Source organism: Artemia sp. Qi Xiang Cuo, chromosome 4 (assembly GCF_049724085.1).
Source record: "Artemia sp. Qi Xiang Cuo chromosome 4, ASM4972408v1, whole genome shotgun sequence".
Classification (NCBI taxonomy): domain Eukaryota; kingdom Metazoa; phylum Arthropoda; class Branchiopoda; order Anostraca; family Artemiidae; genus Artemia; species Artemia sp. Qi Xiang Cuo.
The window spans coordinates 86,156,239-86,171,537 of NC_142797.1; the positions used below are offsets into that span (position 1 = coordinate 86,156,239).

General features: G+C 34.5%; 1 protein-coding gene across 1 annotated transcript in view; it reads right to left on the bottom strand.

Annotated features, from left to right (window-relative positions):
- Positions 1 to 1,074: 1,074 nt before the first annotated feature.
- Positions 1,075 to 15,299, bottom strand: part of LOC148953577 (protein MAK16 homolog) — a 124,578-nt gene continuing 110,353 nt past the window's right edge. The window contains exons 7-8 of the mRNA XM_089087739.1: positions 8,555 to 8,671; positions 1,075 to 1,340 (exon numbers count right to left, since the gene is read on the bottom strand). Of these exons, the coding sequence (XP_088943865.1) occupies positions 1,122 to 1,340; positions 8,555 to 8,671 (336 nt within the window). The 3' untranslated portion in view covers positions 1,075 to 1,121. The remainder of the gene's footprint in view (positions 1,341 to 8,554; positions 8,672 to 15,299) is intronic.

A 15,299-nucleotide genomic window follows, 5' to 3' on the forward strand; every position in this document is an offset into this window, starting at 1 on the left:
CAATATAAGTTTTACCTTTTATAAGTTTTTCACAATAAAAGCCCCTATATTGCAGTTTTTATCCTAGATTCATTCATATGTCATTTAAAATATTCTTACAACATTTCTAATCCTACGAGCGATCCCATAATTTGTGCTCACCACGATTTGGAGCCTGTCAAATTAAACACACCAGCGTCGACATCAGAAAGATCGAACCATATCGCGTGGATTTTTTTTGGCCACTTTGCAACTTTATACGGTAGGGAAGGTAGCAGGAACTTAAAAGTGGCGCTCATTTAATTGTAAAATTGAAAGTTCTAGTCAACTTTCTATGGACCAAGAGTTAATGGAGGGCAACCAGCTACTCTCGTGCCATTTTAAACCATAGTATCAGATCCAAATTTACAAATAGCCATTCTGTTCACAACAGTCGAAAAGTCCAATAAATTATGCCTGAGGACGATATAAAACAAGCAGCCCCAGGGACAAGGACCATATATTAATTTTCAGGGATCATTGCCAGGATAAAAGGGACCATAAATTTTTTTGGGAGTTTTTTTTGGGCAACACAACCTTTTTTTCTCTAGTTGGTTTAAGATTTACATCCGTAAGTTTCTGGCCCAAGGGAAGTATAATTTAAAAAAAAAAGCAAAAAAAAAAGTTCGAATAGGTGCCAAAACGGGGCCAATAAACAAAATTATTGGTTGATCCGAAAATGGGACCCAAAAAGGCTAAAAAATTCAGGTTGAGGCCATGAACTCCGCAAAAATGGGCTGCAAAAAAGGTCATTTTTTCCTTTTAGACCGGTTTAAACTTGTATACTTTGGATCTTAGACCAAAAACAACCTTATGAAAAAAAAAAGGCTTAAAAAAGGTACTGTATTTTTTTTTGCTCAACGGAAAATAGGACCCAATAAATATATCCTTTTTTCTAGGGTCTCAGTTACTACTAGCAATAACGAGTATAAGTGTAACCAAATAACTGTGTTTTTACTCCCTTTTTTTCTCCACTCTCCATTTTCATCCCACCTCCCGAGCCCGATTTTTTTCTCCGGTTCTAAATAAAAAAAAGAACAATAAAAAAACATTTAATTCTTAGGTTGACAAGAAATGAGGTGACCCTTTTATTCAAATCAAATTTACCGACCAACAACTTTAACTTTCGGTAAACTAGACGACTCAATTTCATATTCAATTTCCATTTTCTTCTTCCCAGTTTTTCGCTTCTTCTTTGTCTTCGTTTCAAGTTTTCTCTTTTTACTCGGCCCTGACTCCTCTTCGTTATCACTATCTCCGTCCGACGAATTCTCAGCCTGCGAAGATCTTTCCAGCAGTTTCGTAACACGTGAATTCAGTTCCTTAAATTAAATTTAAGCTTTGGAAAAAGTCAAAAACAACTGACTTGTTTTAAAGATGAGTTAACACTTATTAAGAAGGATAATAAACAATACTATAAAGATAATAAAAATAAAAAAGATAACAATTATTAAGTATTATTAAAAACTTACACAGCCCATGGACGTAGAAAGGGAGAGGAGGCATCAGGCCCACCGTCTCTCCTCCTCCTAATGCTTTATTTTATTAACTTTCTCAGAGCTGCTTATATAAATAATAAATTAAACCTGTTTTATATTATTATGATAAAATTACACGAAGAAAATTTAACTCAAATGGAAAGTGAAAGAAGGAAGGAAATATATACAAACAGGAGCAAAAAGCAGAGTATTTTAATATTCATGTTTTATTTTAAAATGAGCAAAAAACCTAAAAAAAAGGTTCCGCAATAAATTCAAACATAACTATAAGAATTAATATTTTGAAGACTTAAAGATTAAAGCCTCAAAAAAAAAGAAAGAAAAAAAAGACACCTTTCGTATCCTGGCGAATGCCCACATGTTTAGGACAAAAAAAAGAAATAAAAAAAGATATACTCGGACCTCTAGTTAATTTTCCTTTAATAAACAGAGAAACAGTCCCTCTAGTATCAGTCATTATTCAATCCGATCAATTCCATAGTAGTACTATCCGTCAAAGAAGATGCTGAAGAAAAAGCATGGAATTTGTCTAGTGCAATTTATAAAAGGAAAAGAAATCGAATAATAATATACAAAAATACAAAAACAGTAACACTTTAAGAAATTTTAAAAATAAGTTTCTTGTGAATTATTGTCTCGATTAATCAGTAGCTGTACTGAACCCCTCGTGCTCAAAATCCTCCTCAGGGCCATACTGTGGTGTTTCTTTTGTGGATGGTGAAGTTTTCCCCACAGTAGAATGCAGACGGTCTGATATCATACTGTAATATCCTTTCCTTTTTAGCTTAAAGCTTATTCAAAAAGGCAATGCAAAGAACTCTCCCTAAAAAAAAGGTCCCTCCAGATCCCACCCCAAATACTAATGAAATAGATTCATTTTTGCCCCATCCTGGCTGGTCAAGCCAGGATGGCTGCTCAAATTCTGAGAATAGGACAATGATCAGTGTTGGAGCAAATGTCACTATATATGATAATGGTTTTCAAGAGGTCCTTTCTAGGAGTTCCAAAAAAAAGGAAAAAAACATCCCCAATCAAAAGTATTTCCCCTCCTGCCGTCGAAGATTATCCTTTCCAAAACTTGGGAATTTACCTCCCAATCCCTCCTAATACCCCCTTTGAAGTATCAAAGATTAATACAATAAGGGTTGCAATTTTCAAAATGTTAAAAGCTGGTAAGTTCATTGAGCGTATGACTTCAAATAATAATGAATTAGCTGTTGCTACCCCTCCAAACCTGAATACATATTTCAACCCCAAAAGTGGCAGTTTCTCTACAATTGACCTACAAATTGTGTCTTTAAATATTTTGAATAAAATTTATATAAATAAAATTGATAGTCCTATGTACTGACCGCTTTGCCATAGTTTGCTCTCTAAACGAACCTGTAGAAACCCTATCACATACCGCCAAATATATCAACAATAAAGCAAAGTGGCCTATGTTCCAAAATAAGCTAAATGATGAAATTACAAGTTTCACCCAAAATTCATGCATTTCAAACGCAACAGCTGACAAATATGCTGAAGTTTTGGCATCTTTACTAATAAATACAGCTAATCATGCTATCCCCAGGACAACACCCAGGAAAACCTTCCCTAAATATATTCCTAAAGCATGGTGGACAAATGAATGCCAAAATAAATGGAGAACAAAACAGGCAGCTAGGAGAACATTCTTAAAAAAACCATCACCTACTACATATTTAAAAAAAATTACAACCAGAATCTAATCTAAAAAGGACCATAATAAATGCTAAATATAACTAGTGGAATAATTTTGCAAATAATCTCTCCAGAGAAACACATGAGCCAATTATACATAAAGTCATAAGCCACATCTGTGGGAAAAAAACTTCCCCCAACCCACTCCTGTATGAGCTTATACATAATAATACCCATTATGACAATGATAATGAAAAAGCTAAGCTATGGGCCAATCTTTTTGATAATAAGCTAAAATCAAACAATTGCAGCAAAATCCTCCAATTCCTATGAACCCAAGTTACCAACCTCAACCAGGATCTGAGTATATAACCAGCCCATTTTCAATTCAGGAAATGAACAATGCAATACATCATATTAGGACCAAGACTAGCGGCAGCTATGACAATATACACCCTACATGGATAAATAATCTCCCCCTTCATACAAACAGGAACTTCTAAATTGTTATAATCGTGCTTGGGCTTCATCTATGTTCCCCAATATCTGGAAATGTTCGACTCTCTAACCAATCCTAAAGAAAAATAAACCCAAAAATAACCCTGAGTCTTATAGGCCCATAATGATTACTCCTATGATGGGGAAAATAATGGAGAAAATGATATATTACCGACTCCTCTGGTTTGTTGACAAAAATAATATGATCCCTCACACTCAAACTGGCTTCAGGAAACACCTTTCCTCAACATATGCTTTCATATTGTTAACAAATGCAATAAATGAATCATTCTAAAATAAAAATGTCCTAGTTGCAGCTTTCCCAGACTTTGAAGGGGCATATGACAGTATGAACCACAATTTCCTTTTAATTAAACGTGCTAACCTTGGACTACTCCCCAAGCTAGTATCTTTTATAAAATCTTTCATAGAATTGCGAAGTTTCATTGTTCGTTTAGGTTCAGCCTCTTCACTCCAAAAGACAATAATCAGAGTCTTTCCTGAGGGTGCAGTTCTGAGTTTCCTCCTCTTTTTACTCTATCTAAGAGACATGAACCTCCCCCACACGAATCTGCAATGTGCTGATGATCTGGTGCTATAGTCATCCGGCAACGCCTCTGAAATTGCACAGTCTAAGGTGCAAAACTCACTATTCCAATTTGAAAAATTCTCTCAACAGTCAGATTTACCCATTGCACCTACCAAGTCAAAAATAATCCAATTTCACAGAAAGCGAAATCATGTTAATGCAAGACTCACTCTAAATGGAACAACTATTCCAGAAGATAATCATATTAATTACCTAGGTCTCATGCTTGACCAAAAACTTAATTTCCACCTCCACATTTCAAACACAATAAAAAAAATGCTATAGAAAAACAATTATACTAAAAAGACTTCTTTCTACACCCTGGGCTGTAAGGAGAAAACCTTACTCTAGTTTTATAAATCACATATAAGACCCCATGGGCTCATCATCTATGGTGCACGTGCAAGGACCCAGATGCAAAAATTGAAGCAATACTAAATGGTATAATATGTCTCGTATTTGGTCTTAGGAAACCAACAAGCACCAACTTTCTGCTTATGGAGAGTTGACTAAAAAAAGTAATAGGGAGACATAGTTTTTTCTTGATAAAACATCCTACAAAAGTTGAATCAAATAGCTCACACGCCCTACATAATTGGTTAAGAAATCCAGCCATGTATAGAGGCATTGCAGATGAGTGTGCCAATATTCAGAAGAAGTTCCCTGTACCCGCGAAGTCTATTGCACCTACTTTCCCTCAATCCCCTCCATGGAATTGGTCAATCCCTATAATAAATACTGATTTCTCAAAGTGGACTAAAGATTTAACCCCCATTGCTTTTGTCCAGAAAAAAATTTGCTGAACTTAACACAATTACTTATAAAAACCATTTCCAAATATTTGTTGATGTGTCCAAAATGAATGAGAAGGTAGCAAATGCTGCCTTCCTTCCTCACCTGAAAATTGCAATGGGTGAGAGATTGTACAATAAAGTATCTATAATGTCTACAGAGTTAAATGCCATAATCATGGCATTAGAACACCTTAAGGGAAACCAACCTTTGATTGCAAATTCAAATAATATAATAGTATATTCCGACTCTTTATCAAGCCTTGAGTTGCTGTCTTCAGCTCCTCAGTATAAGCTGGATATTGACAGTTATCATTGTCTTAGTAGTATAGATAATCTTGCTTCAAGTGGCATAAGAAATTATCTTCAGCATATTCCTAGCCACTGTGGTATAAGTGGTAATCATCAGGTTGATGAAATAGCAAAAAATACTACAAATATTGACCAGCCAAGTGGGAGACCAATCCCAATTAGAGATATTTACCGATGGAGACTATCAGATATTATGTTTAATAAGATTAATCCTCTCCTTTCCCCCTTTCCCAATAAGCATTTTTCTAAAATGTATCACAGAATTCGTTCTGGAACAAATGGACTAAACTTTCTTGCATTCTTGTATCAGTTTCCTAATTCAAGTGGTTCAGTTCCCCTGTTCCCTTTTTGCAGGTATTGTATTATGAATAATGAAACAATTGACAACTGCCTATTTGAATGTAATATGCTGACGTCTGCACAGCATACCTTGCATTGTAAACTGTTAAAGTGCTTCAAACACCACAAAATCTCACTATCAGCCAAGAGCCTAGCCCGACTATTCCTGCACATAGAGCACAGAAATCGATATCTATCATCTTATATTCGAACTCCTTGAGTCGAAAGATCTACTGAAAGATATCTGAGAATATCTAATAAATAAGAGACATCCAAGTCAGAAGCTTTGCAGCCCACAGAGTGAAGCAAAAGGAAAAGGGCTAAATAGTATCAACTGAAAAACCCGCCTGCTGTGAAATAGAAGAAGACAAAGAAGTGCGTTCTTTACCTTTCACTTCTACCGAAAGAATGTTTCAAAGTTCTGGGCTTCTTTTATAAAAATAAATAAGGCTTCGTATTAATTAGAACTAGCGTTCTAACCACTCAACTTTTCTTGTGGTATTTCTGTGACCCTTTTTATAAATTCAGGGAAATACTGGGAATAAATTTTAAAAAGAATTAAATATAAACAGTTATGCATAAAGTTTAACCAAGTCAAAAATCGGTAAAGTTTCAAATTGGCAATAGCTTGGTCGCACAGGAACCCCTGACAAATTCTTAGTGAAAATTATAATAGCTTTATTTTTAAATATATGAAGGGATATAAATGGTCAGTTAGCGTCGATGGTGAGTGAGATATAACACGACTAAGATGGATGAATCAGCGCAAAATACAACCCTCTGATAAACTTTTTTGAAAAAAGTTCAAGTCCTAGCTTCAATTTGAAATACCAGTACCAATTTCAAATCCCAACATTTTGTTTACTTTGTTTTTTTGTTTGTTTTTGTTTTTTGTTTAATTATTTTTTTACTTTTGTTTACTTTGCAATGCATTAGCATTGCACTTTGCATTAGAAATGAATAGAAATGAAGTGTGATCTTCATATTTCACCTTACAGCTCACAAACCTTTGTGCGAGTTACCCAACAAAGTAAGAAAATAATGCATATTTTTGTTTAAATTACACAGTTGTTTATTACCTTCAAATATACATTCCTGCATAAATCAAATCGGAAATTTTTGCTTTAGAGCAAGAGGCCAAATATTTGCATTGCTTGTAGGAAGTGATTTTAATGAAAGGTCACTTAGAAAATCAATCAGGTCCATCTCCCCTGCACCGTTGTCTTCTTCAAAATGTTGGATGACACAAGCAGTTTTAAATTGCATCTATCTCAATAAAAGGAAAAGTGAAATACTATGTTACAAAATGCTTTTGGAGGTGCTGCACCAGGATATTTCTGCACCAACATATTTCTGCAGCAACACCAAGATATTTTTCAGCACCAGTCCATATCATACACTAACTCTGCTACTACTTACCTTCAATCAATGAGTAATAGTCAGCAGTACTACCATATAACAAGAATTTCATTGTATTCCCATTCATAGGCAGCTTGTACACACATATATATACCTATCAATAGCCTCTATTGTTTTACTCCATTCTTAAAATCATCTTCGAGTCTTAGCAGCTACTGAAACATGAGTATTATCAACGAAAATGAGAAGCACTGTCCATAAATACATACATATATGCGTGTATTTAAAAACCAGTGGAAAGAACAATAACACTCAACAAATTTAAACTACAGCTTCTTTCCGCGCCATCAGATTATTCTCTATAAAAAAAACCTAAAGCAATAATTAGGTCTCTCGAAGTAGCCCCCAAAAAACCGGGTAGCAGCAGTACATCCCCATGAATAAATTTATCCCTAAAATTCGCCAAACTTTGGCATCTACTCAGAAAATGGTCCATCCCATCCCCAAACTCCCCACAGAGGGGGACAGGCACGCCTACTTTCCAACCATCTTCATCATAAGACTCCCAGTATCCTTTACGCAGTGGTATGCAATTTGCCCGCACGTGCAACCAATACTTAAGGGTTCTCCACGGTAGGTTCAGCTTCAAATAAAACACCACAATCACTGCATCCTATCACTGACAGCTTTCTTAAACATACCTATCATTCACGTAGATAAGAAAAAATGGCGCACAAATTCCTGTGCCAGACTACGGTTCTTGAACATAATTCTGACTAAGCCCAAAATTGGGTCCTTTTCTCAAGATATCAAATCTTAATCAAATTCATACTTTTAAACAGGTTCCAGTGTTCTCAAATTCATCCACACATTCTTACGGTTGTTACTGGATTTTATTGATAATATCCTATCCTATCCATTTCGATATATATCTTTCAATATACGTCACTTGTAGCGCAAGCATTGCGATTGCAATTTCATTTAATGAATCGAAATCCAAAGCCTTGTTGTAAATTGTCTGAGAAATAAACAACCGTGTAATTACTTTGCTAACACTGGTGACATTAGGATCAATCCCTACAAGTCAAGCCTGAATCTGAAGGAGCATGATACACTGAAGAAGCAATAGCCGATCTTAGTCGAGGGATGATTAAACATGTATTATTTTTTTGCATTATGTATTTGTTCATCGCTTCGCGGACGCATCGATTCAAAAAAAAAAAAAAACCCCTAAAAAAACAGTGAAAATTAGCCTCATTTTAGCATAAATGTGCGAGTGAAGTCCCCCCACACTTTTGTTTTATTGGAATCGAGCACATTGTCTAAATCCCATCATTAAAAATTTAGAATAAATAGTAAATGAATATATTTGTCAACAACTATGTTTTCAGTGAAAAACTGATTAGAGATCCTAAATGACGATATCAAGGACAATACCCCCACAAATATCCCACCCAAAAGGTTAAAATAAAATGAAACTGAACTACCTCTAAATCCTCCTCGTCACTCATAATATCACTATCTTCGGCTTCGACAAATTCGTGCGATTCCTCTTCAGAATCTTCATATTCTTCTTCAAGTTCTCTTTCAATTTCAGGATTTATCTACATATAAAAAAAAGTAGATACAGTTCTGTTCATATGTCTAAATGAGCCCTTCAATTTTCATTGTTTTTTTTATATATTTAGACTCAAATTAACTGATTGACTTGCAATTTCGTTAATAGTCTTAATAGGACCGCAGTCATACCATGCCCGTCTCCTATGTGAAGTTTTTCAAGTCTTCTATGTGATATTTACTTAATATTTTTATTATATTTAATATATTTAAATAAATAAATATAATAAATATAATTAATATAAGTTAGTTCTATGTGATATTTACTTAATATTTTACTTAATATATTTACTTAATTTTTCCGATATTCAGCTTTCCAAGCTACTTCGAACCCAACAAATATCCAAGAATATGGTAGCTGTAAAGTTACAGATTAATTACTGAAGATTATGAACATGATCATTAAAAAGGGGGATGTACTTAGCGATCTTAGGAAAACTTTAATGAAGCCTCTCTATAAGCAAGGTGATAAAAAAAAGTGTGGTAATTATAGAGACATTAGCTTGATTTCTGTAGGAAGCAATTACTTACTATAATGATACTTTTTAACTCAGAAATACTGTAGATAAAGTATTAAGAGAAGAACAATCTGGCTTTAGGAAGGGGAGAGGATGCATCGACCAAATTTTCCCTCTTAAGATTAATATTTGAGAAGTGAAAGATCTTAACCCGAACTGGTCAGCAAAAAAAAAAAAAAAAAAAAAAAAAAAAAAAAACAACAACAACAACAAACGAGACTGAGGCCAATGGAGAGAAAAGACGAAAAATGCAAAACAACACTGCTTTGGTATTCTCACTGAAGTAACTCGAATAACTTCTTTTCCTCGTGGATTAGTTGCGCCAATTGTATTTTATTGGTGGTGGTTTTATTTAGTTTTAGTTTTTTTTTTATCTTGTTCTTCTTGTGTTTCTCTTCTGCTGCAGAAGCCTTGTTTCGATACAGGCAAAAAATCCGTGTTGTTTTTATTTATTTGAGAAATATCTGATAGATTGGACCCCTTCATTCCTCAGATTTGTAGATTATGAGAAATCGTTCGATTCAGTCGAAAGAAGAACTTTGACGATGCTCTTATCCGTGTGTGATATAACAGATAAATACATTAAAGTGATTAGTACTGTGCACGAGAATAAAATTGCTGAGGTTGAGGTAGTATATGAGGTTAGTAGCTGGTTTTGTCTTGAATCAGGAGTTAAGCATGGTTGCGTTCTAACCCCATTTATATGGATCATCTTGATGAGCTTTGTCCTAAGGAACAAAGCAAATGAATGAATTTTCGGAGGTTTTGGAAGACCAGGGTGCAAGAAAAGGTTTGAAAATTAATGTTAAGAAGACTAAGTAGCTACGACTGGGAATAAGTGAGGGCGAAGAAGTGACGTTGGGTATAGAGAAGTTCGATTTAGAGGATAGCTTCACCTACCTAGGTAGAATTATTGCTAAAGACGGTGGGTGCAGTGAAGATACTCAAAGTAGAATAGCCAACGCCCATGGCTTTTTTTCAGTATTGAAAAAAGTTTGGAAAAATAGGAAGATAAGTCTGTGAACCAAGATTAGAATATTGGAAGTTATAGTAATCAAGTAGGGATCATGTGATCAAGTAGGGAAGTATACTGATCAAGTAGGGATCAAGTAGGATCAAGTAGTGATAATAACAGTGATCAAGTAGGGTTCTAAAGCGAGGCACTTCAAAATATGGATGCGGATTTGTTAGATGTTTTATAAAGGAATCGTCTACCCATCCTACTGACCGAATTTCAAATAGTAAGCTGTGCGAAAAATTTGGTTCACTCCCGTTTTCTATGGCTGTAATGAGAGAAAGATCGAGATGGCTAGGAAACGTTCTGTGGATTAAGGATGACAGATTGCCTCAGATTCTTCTGTCCATCAGCCATCTAGGGTTAACCGAAAAGCAGGTCGTTCTCAAATGGGGTGGACGGATACCATAGCGAAAGATTTAGGGGAAATTGGAACTTCTTGGGAATATGTAAGGAGGGAAGCCTCTAATAGATTAGGGTGGAGGAGGAGCGTGAATAGCTGTGTTGGTCTGAGGTGGTCGGTACTGCAGTGAATTATTATTATTAGTAGTAGTATAATTAAAAAAAATGTACAATGTAAAATTTTGTTTAAACCCAAAAAATACTTGAATAAGTACCGCGGACCTCGTCAATTTTTCTCTAATAGACTTTAAATTCAAGGATAAAAAAAAAACTATAATTACAACAGAATTGTAAATCAAAATGCAAATCAATCGCAATTGCAAATCCCCCGATACAAACTGCTAGCTATAATTCTACTTTAGCGACATCTCTGTATTAATCAGTGATGTAATAGATAGCAGTAAAAACGTTGACTGTTTTTTTCCGTTTTTTCTAGCTTCCAACTGAATGGGGAAAAAAATTTAAAGAAAGCTTTGAAGAATATTCGTTACGTTTTGTTAGTTACACACGCATCAGTTTATCTCCTTTTTCTTTCTTTTTAAAGAGATAGACACATATAATACAAATGCAGAAAATGAAGGGTAATTAAAGAGCGTTGAAAAAAGGGCAATGGAGACATCCAATTATAACAAATATAATGTACAACAGTAGTTTCTTTCATGCAGATGAAAAATAAGAACATCAATTTTTCAGCTAAACATTGAAACAACTGGCAAAAAAAAAATTCAATTATAGAAGTCGCATACACAAGAGTAATTTTTTTTAGCAGAAAAAAAGGTAGCTGGGAAATTCAATTATAGGAATCACACATTATGATTATTATTATCATGGCAAAATCTATTTTACCACAAGTGACGGAAAACAAAAACAAAAGAAAAGTTAAAACAAAGTGAATTCATAAGAAAGAAACAGAAAATAAATTTAGATGAATAACAAATAAAAGAAAGTTTATTTTTACTTTTATTATTTTAATTAACAAATAAAAGGAAGTATATTTTTACGTTCTATACGGAATATTAATTGCAAGCTATATATGGCACGCCAGTAAAGGATACCATGGACGTTTAACTATATTTTTGCTGTTTTTAATATCATGAAAATGCTACTTCCTCAGGGTCAGCTACTCTGAACCTCCAAGCTGCTCTTCAACTTTGAGACCATTGAGGGAGTCCCACTAGTACATAGAAAATCTGAAGAAGAAGCATGAACAATTTTTTATCTGACCTTTTGAACTAGAAGGATACATAATGTAGTGACAGAAGGAAAACTACGTCTTGACGGGCTTCTATCTCGGGATAGTGGCTCATTAGATCTCGGAAGAAAGATCTTCAGAAGGCGAGAGTACATGCTATGGAAAGCATTAATGGCGAGTAGATTTATAGCCCTTTCAGCAGCAAGAAGAAAACCGAGGCACAAATATACGAAAGCAGTTTGTTTTTCATGCAGATAAAAAAGGGGATTAGAAAACAAACTATAATTTTCAGCTAAAAGCTGAACATTGGCAACTGAGTAAATCAAAAGTATTCACTTACACAAGAGTTTTTCCGTGTAGGAAAAAAAAGGATTAAAAATAACCCCCATTCTTTTTATAGTAAAACCATAACAAAAAAGGTAGCTGAGAAACTTAAGTATAGTCGTCATACGCTGAATTTTGAGCTCAGCTTTCTATAATGCTGGTTAAAAATCAAAATAAGACACTGCCAGTTATTCAGATCTTTCCTCCTTAACTGATTTCAAGTTACAAAGCGTAGCCAGTCACAGAGAAACGCAACTATATGAATAAATCACGCCATACAGAGACGCTTCTGGCCTCTCTTGTGCCTGGGGCAAAATCTTGATTACACAACCCCATCCCCCGTTTCCCACAAAATGTTCGTTTATCAACAAAATTATTTGATTATTTTGTTATTATTTCTGATTTTAATTTAATCATCTTATTTATTACTATTCAATTATTTTTATTCATTTTATTAATTAGTTAATATATTACTTTCATTTATTAACCGCGCCGTTTACTTTATTTTAATAAAAATACAGTTTAGACAGTGATTATAATCGTTAGATTATTTATTTGAATTTTCGCGCTACTAAAATTTCTGCACCCAAGACAAGCGCCTCCTCTGTCCCTCCCCTAAAAACATCCCTGACACCATCATTGAATTTTCTTGTTCAGCTTTCTATTATGTTAATTAAAAATAAAAATTAGACATTCTACCAATTATAAGATTTAGCTAAGATTTTCAGAAGAATGAGATCCGGAAAAATTCGGGACCGATTCATTCATTCATTCATTTAATTCAAAAACAAGACATAGCTCTCTTGGGCAAAACTCAAATATGATATCTCTTAGTCATAATTAGCAAAATAAAGTTGTATAATAAAAATTCGTCAGGATAAATAAACTAAAGACTAAAAACACTAGAGAACATTGTAATATTTCACAAAGCTTGGCACAAAGCTTTTACTGTCGTGCAAGGTGTTACAGTGGACTAGGGTTGGTTTCGGGACCTTCTCAGCCACTTCCCTGGGGGGACGAGATCTTATAGGGACAAAAGATGGGGGAAGGAATGATCGGTAGGGGGGATCTAGAAGGAGGGAGGAGCCAAATCTTTGGCATAATTTTTCTCGGCAGGAAGAAAGGGATTCAAGTTTAAATTCTTTGAGGTAAAAGGAGTAAGGTAGAGGGGAACCGCCATAAATGATTTGCAGTGATCTCTTCTGTACTCGTTCTATTTTATCAGGTTCATCCTGGGTAAGGGCAAAGTGCCTAACCGGACAAACATATTCAACTAAGGGGCGGATGAAAGAAATTCTGAAACAAAGTAAGCATTAGGGATGTCTTATAAAAACTGCTAAATCTTTTAATTCATATATATTTATTTCTTTTAACAACATTAATGCTTGTCGGGTCACCTCTGTGTACATTTATGGCTTCAATCACCCGTACATTAACTAAAAGCCATGTGTAGGTGTAGGAAAGGTTGAAAGGCAGAAGTAGCTTTTCTTTACACAAATTGGCTAGACTCTTGTTAGCAAGAGTAATCTGTGATTTTAAGCTTAAACTTGTAGGAGTTTAGTTTTGCTCTCCGAAAAATTTAACAAAGGGGTACCTTGCAACATTGGTCGATTGGACCCTTTATTCCAGTTCATTGGGTTGGAAATGCAACTTCAAGGAAAACCTGTATATACTGTCAAGCGAATTACTAATTATATTAGAAAAAGTTCAATTACTAATTTTATCAGAAAAAGTTCAATTACTAATTATTTTGGAAAAAGTTCGACGATTTACACTTTGCCACAAGTTCATTTACGAAAAAATTGAAGATTTTCTGCAGAAACGGGAGGTTGATTCTCTTTTATATATTTATTAAAAACTATTATATATCGTTTATTTTTATTCTTTTTTGCAAAGGGAGGGGGGCGGGGGTAAGGATGGCTGGTAGTAATTATGTGTGTAGGGTTTTGTTGTTAATGTGTTTTATTTCTTGTAATAAAACCCTTTTTCTATCTCTAAGCCTCTTTTTCCAGCCTCTAAATGAAAGGTTTGATGTAGCGTCGATGGCAGTTTTCTACAAGTACATGAATTCGCTTCCCTCAGACGAGCTCTCTCGAATTGTGCCCCCCTTTGTCCAGGCGACAAGGCAGACACGAAGGTACACAGCTCGGTCTAATTATCTAAAGGAGGATACGCCAAAAACCGAGTACTTGAGGAACAGCTTCATCCGGCGTTGCACCTCTATCTGGAACGGTCTTCCTGGGGATATTATCCCTGCAAATCCCTCTGTTGACACCTTCAAAAGAAGGTTCAATAGATATTTAAAACCTCGAGGCCATTGAAAGAGGTAAATGAATAGCGGCATATCAGATACTTTGAAGTACCTGGAACCGTGAATATTGGAATAAAAAAAAAAAAAAAAAAAAAAAAAAAAAAAAAAAAAAAAAATTTACTAATATCGAAGTAAAACGTTGTTCGAAGTTTTACTAAAAGCCTTAAGCTAATTGGTCAATTTGATTTTTATGTTTCACATTAATTGAGGATTCTAACTTGCGTTACAATTAAGATTTTAGGGATAGAGATTTCTTAGAATAGCTAATCTCTTATACAAGGAATTATCATTATCATACTCTGCAAAGAGACTGTTAGATTTATAATTTTTTAACTGCTTACAATAATTTTTTACTTGTAACATTGATACGAAAACGACTGTTCTTCGCTAAAACGACATGTTCTTAGCTAATCTTTCAAAACCTCTTATTGGATTACAAATATCTAAATATTCTTGGTCTAAAAGATTTTGACGTGTCTAAAATACTTTAGACTTTCAAGGATAGACTTCAATGATCGTTTACACAAGGGTTTTATAAATCTTATAATTTTAACGCACATTACAATTGTACTTTTAGACGATTATAGAGCATTCATTTGGCTAGCCAACCCAATATGCAAGTTCTGATCACTATTTTAATATTTAATTATTTCGTGTTTAAGGACTCTAATATTCTATGGTTTTAAAGTACGTTGTAATTGCGCTTTATGTCTATTTAGAGGCTCTATTTGGTTAGCCAATCCAAAGTGTAAGTAATTACCCTTATTATCACCGTTGTGGAATGTCCAAGAATTTTCGTATGCTACAATTACGTTTTTCAACGTTTCGATTGGTTAGTCCTGACTAAAGCTCT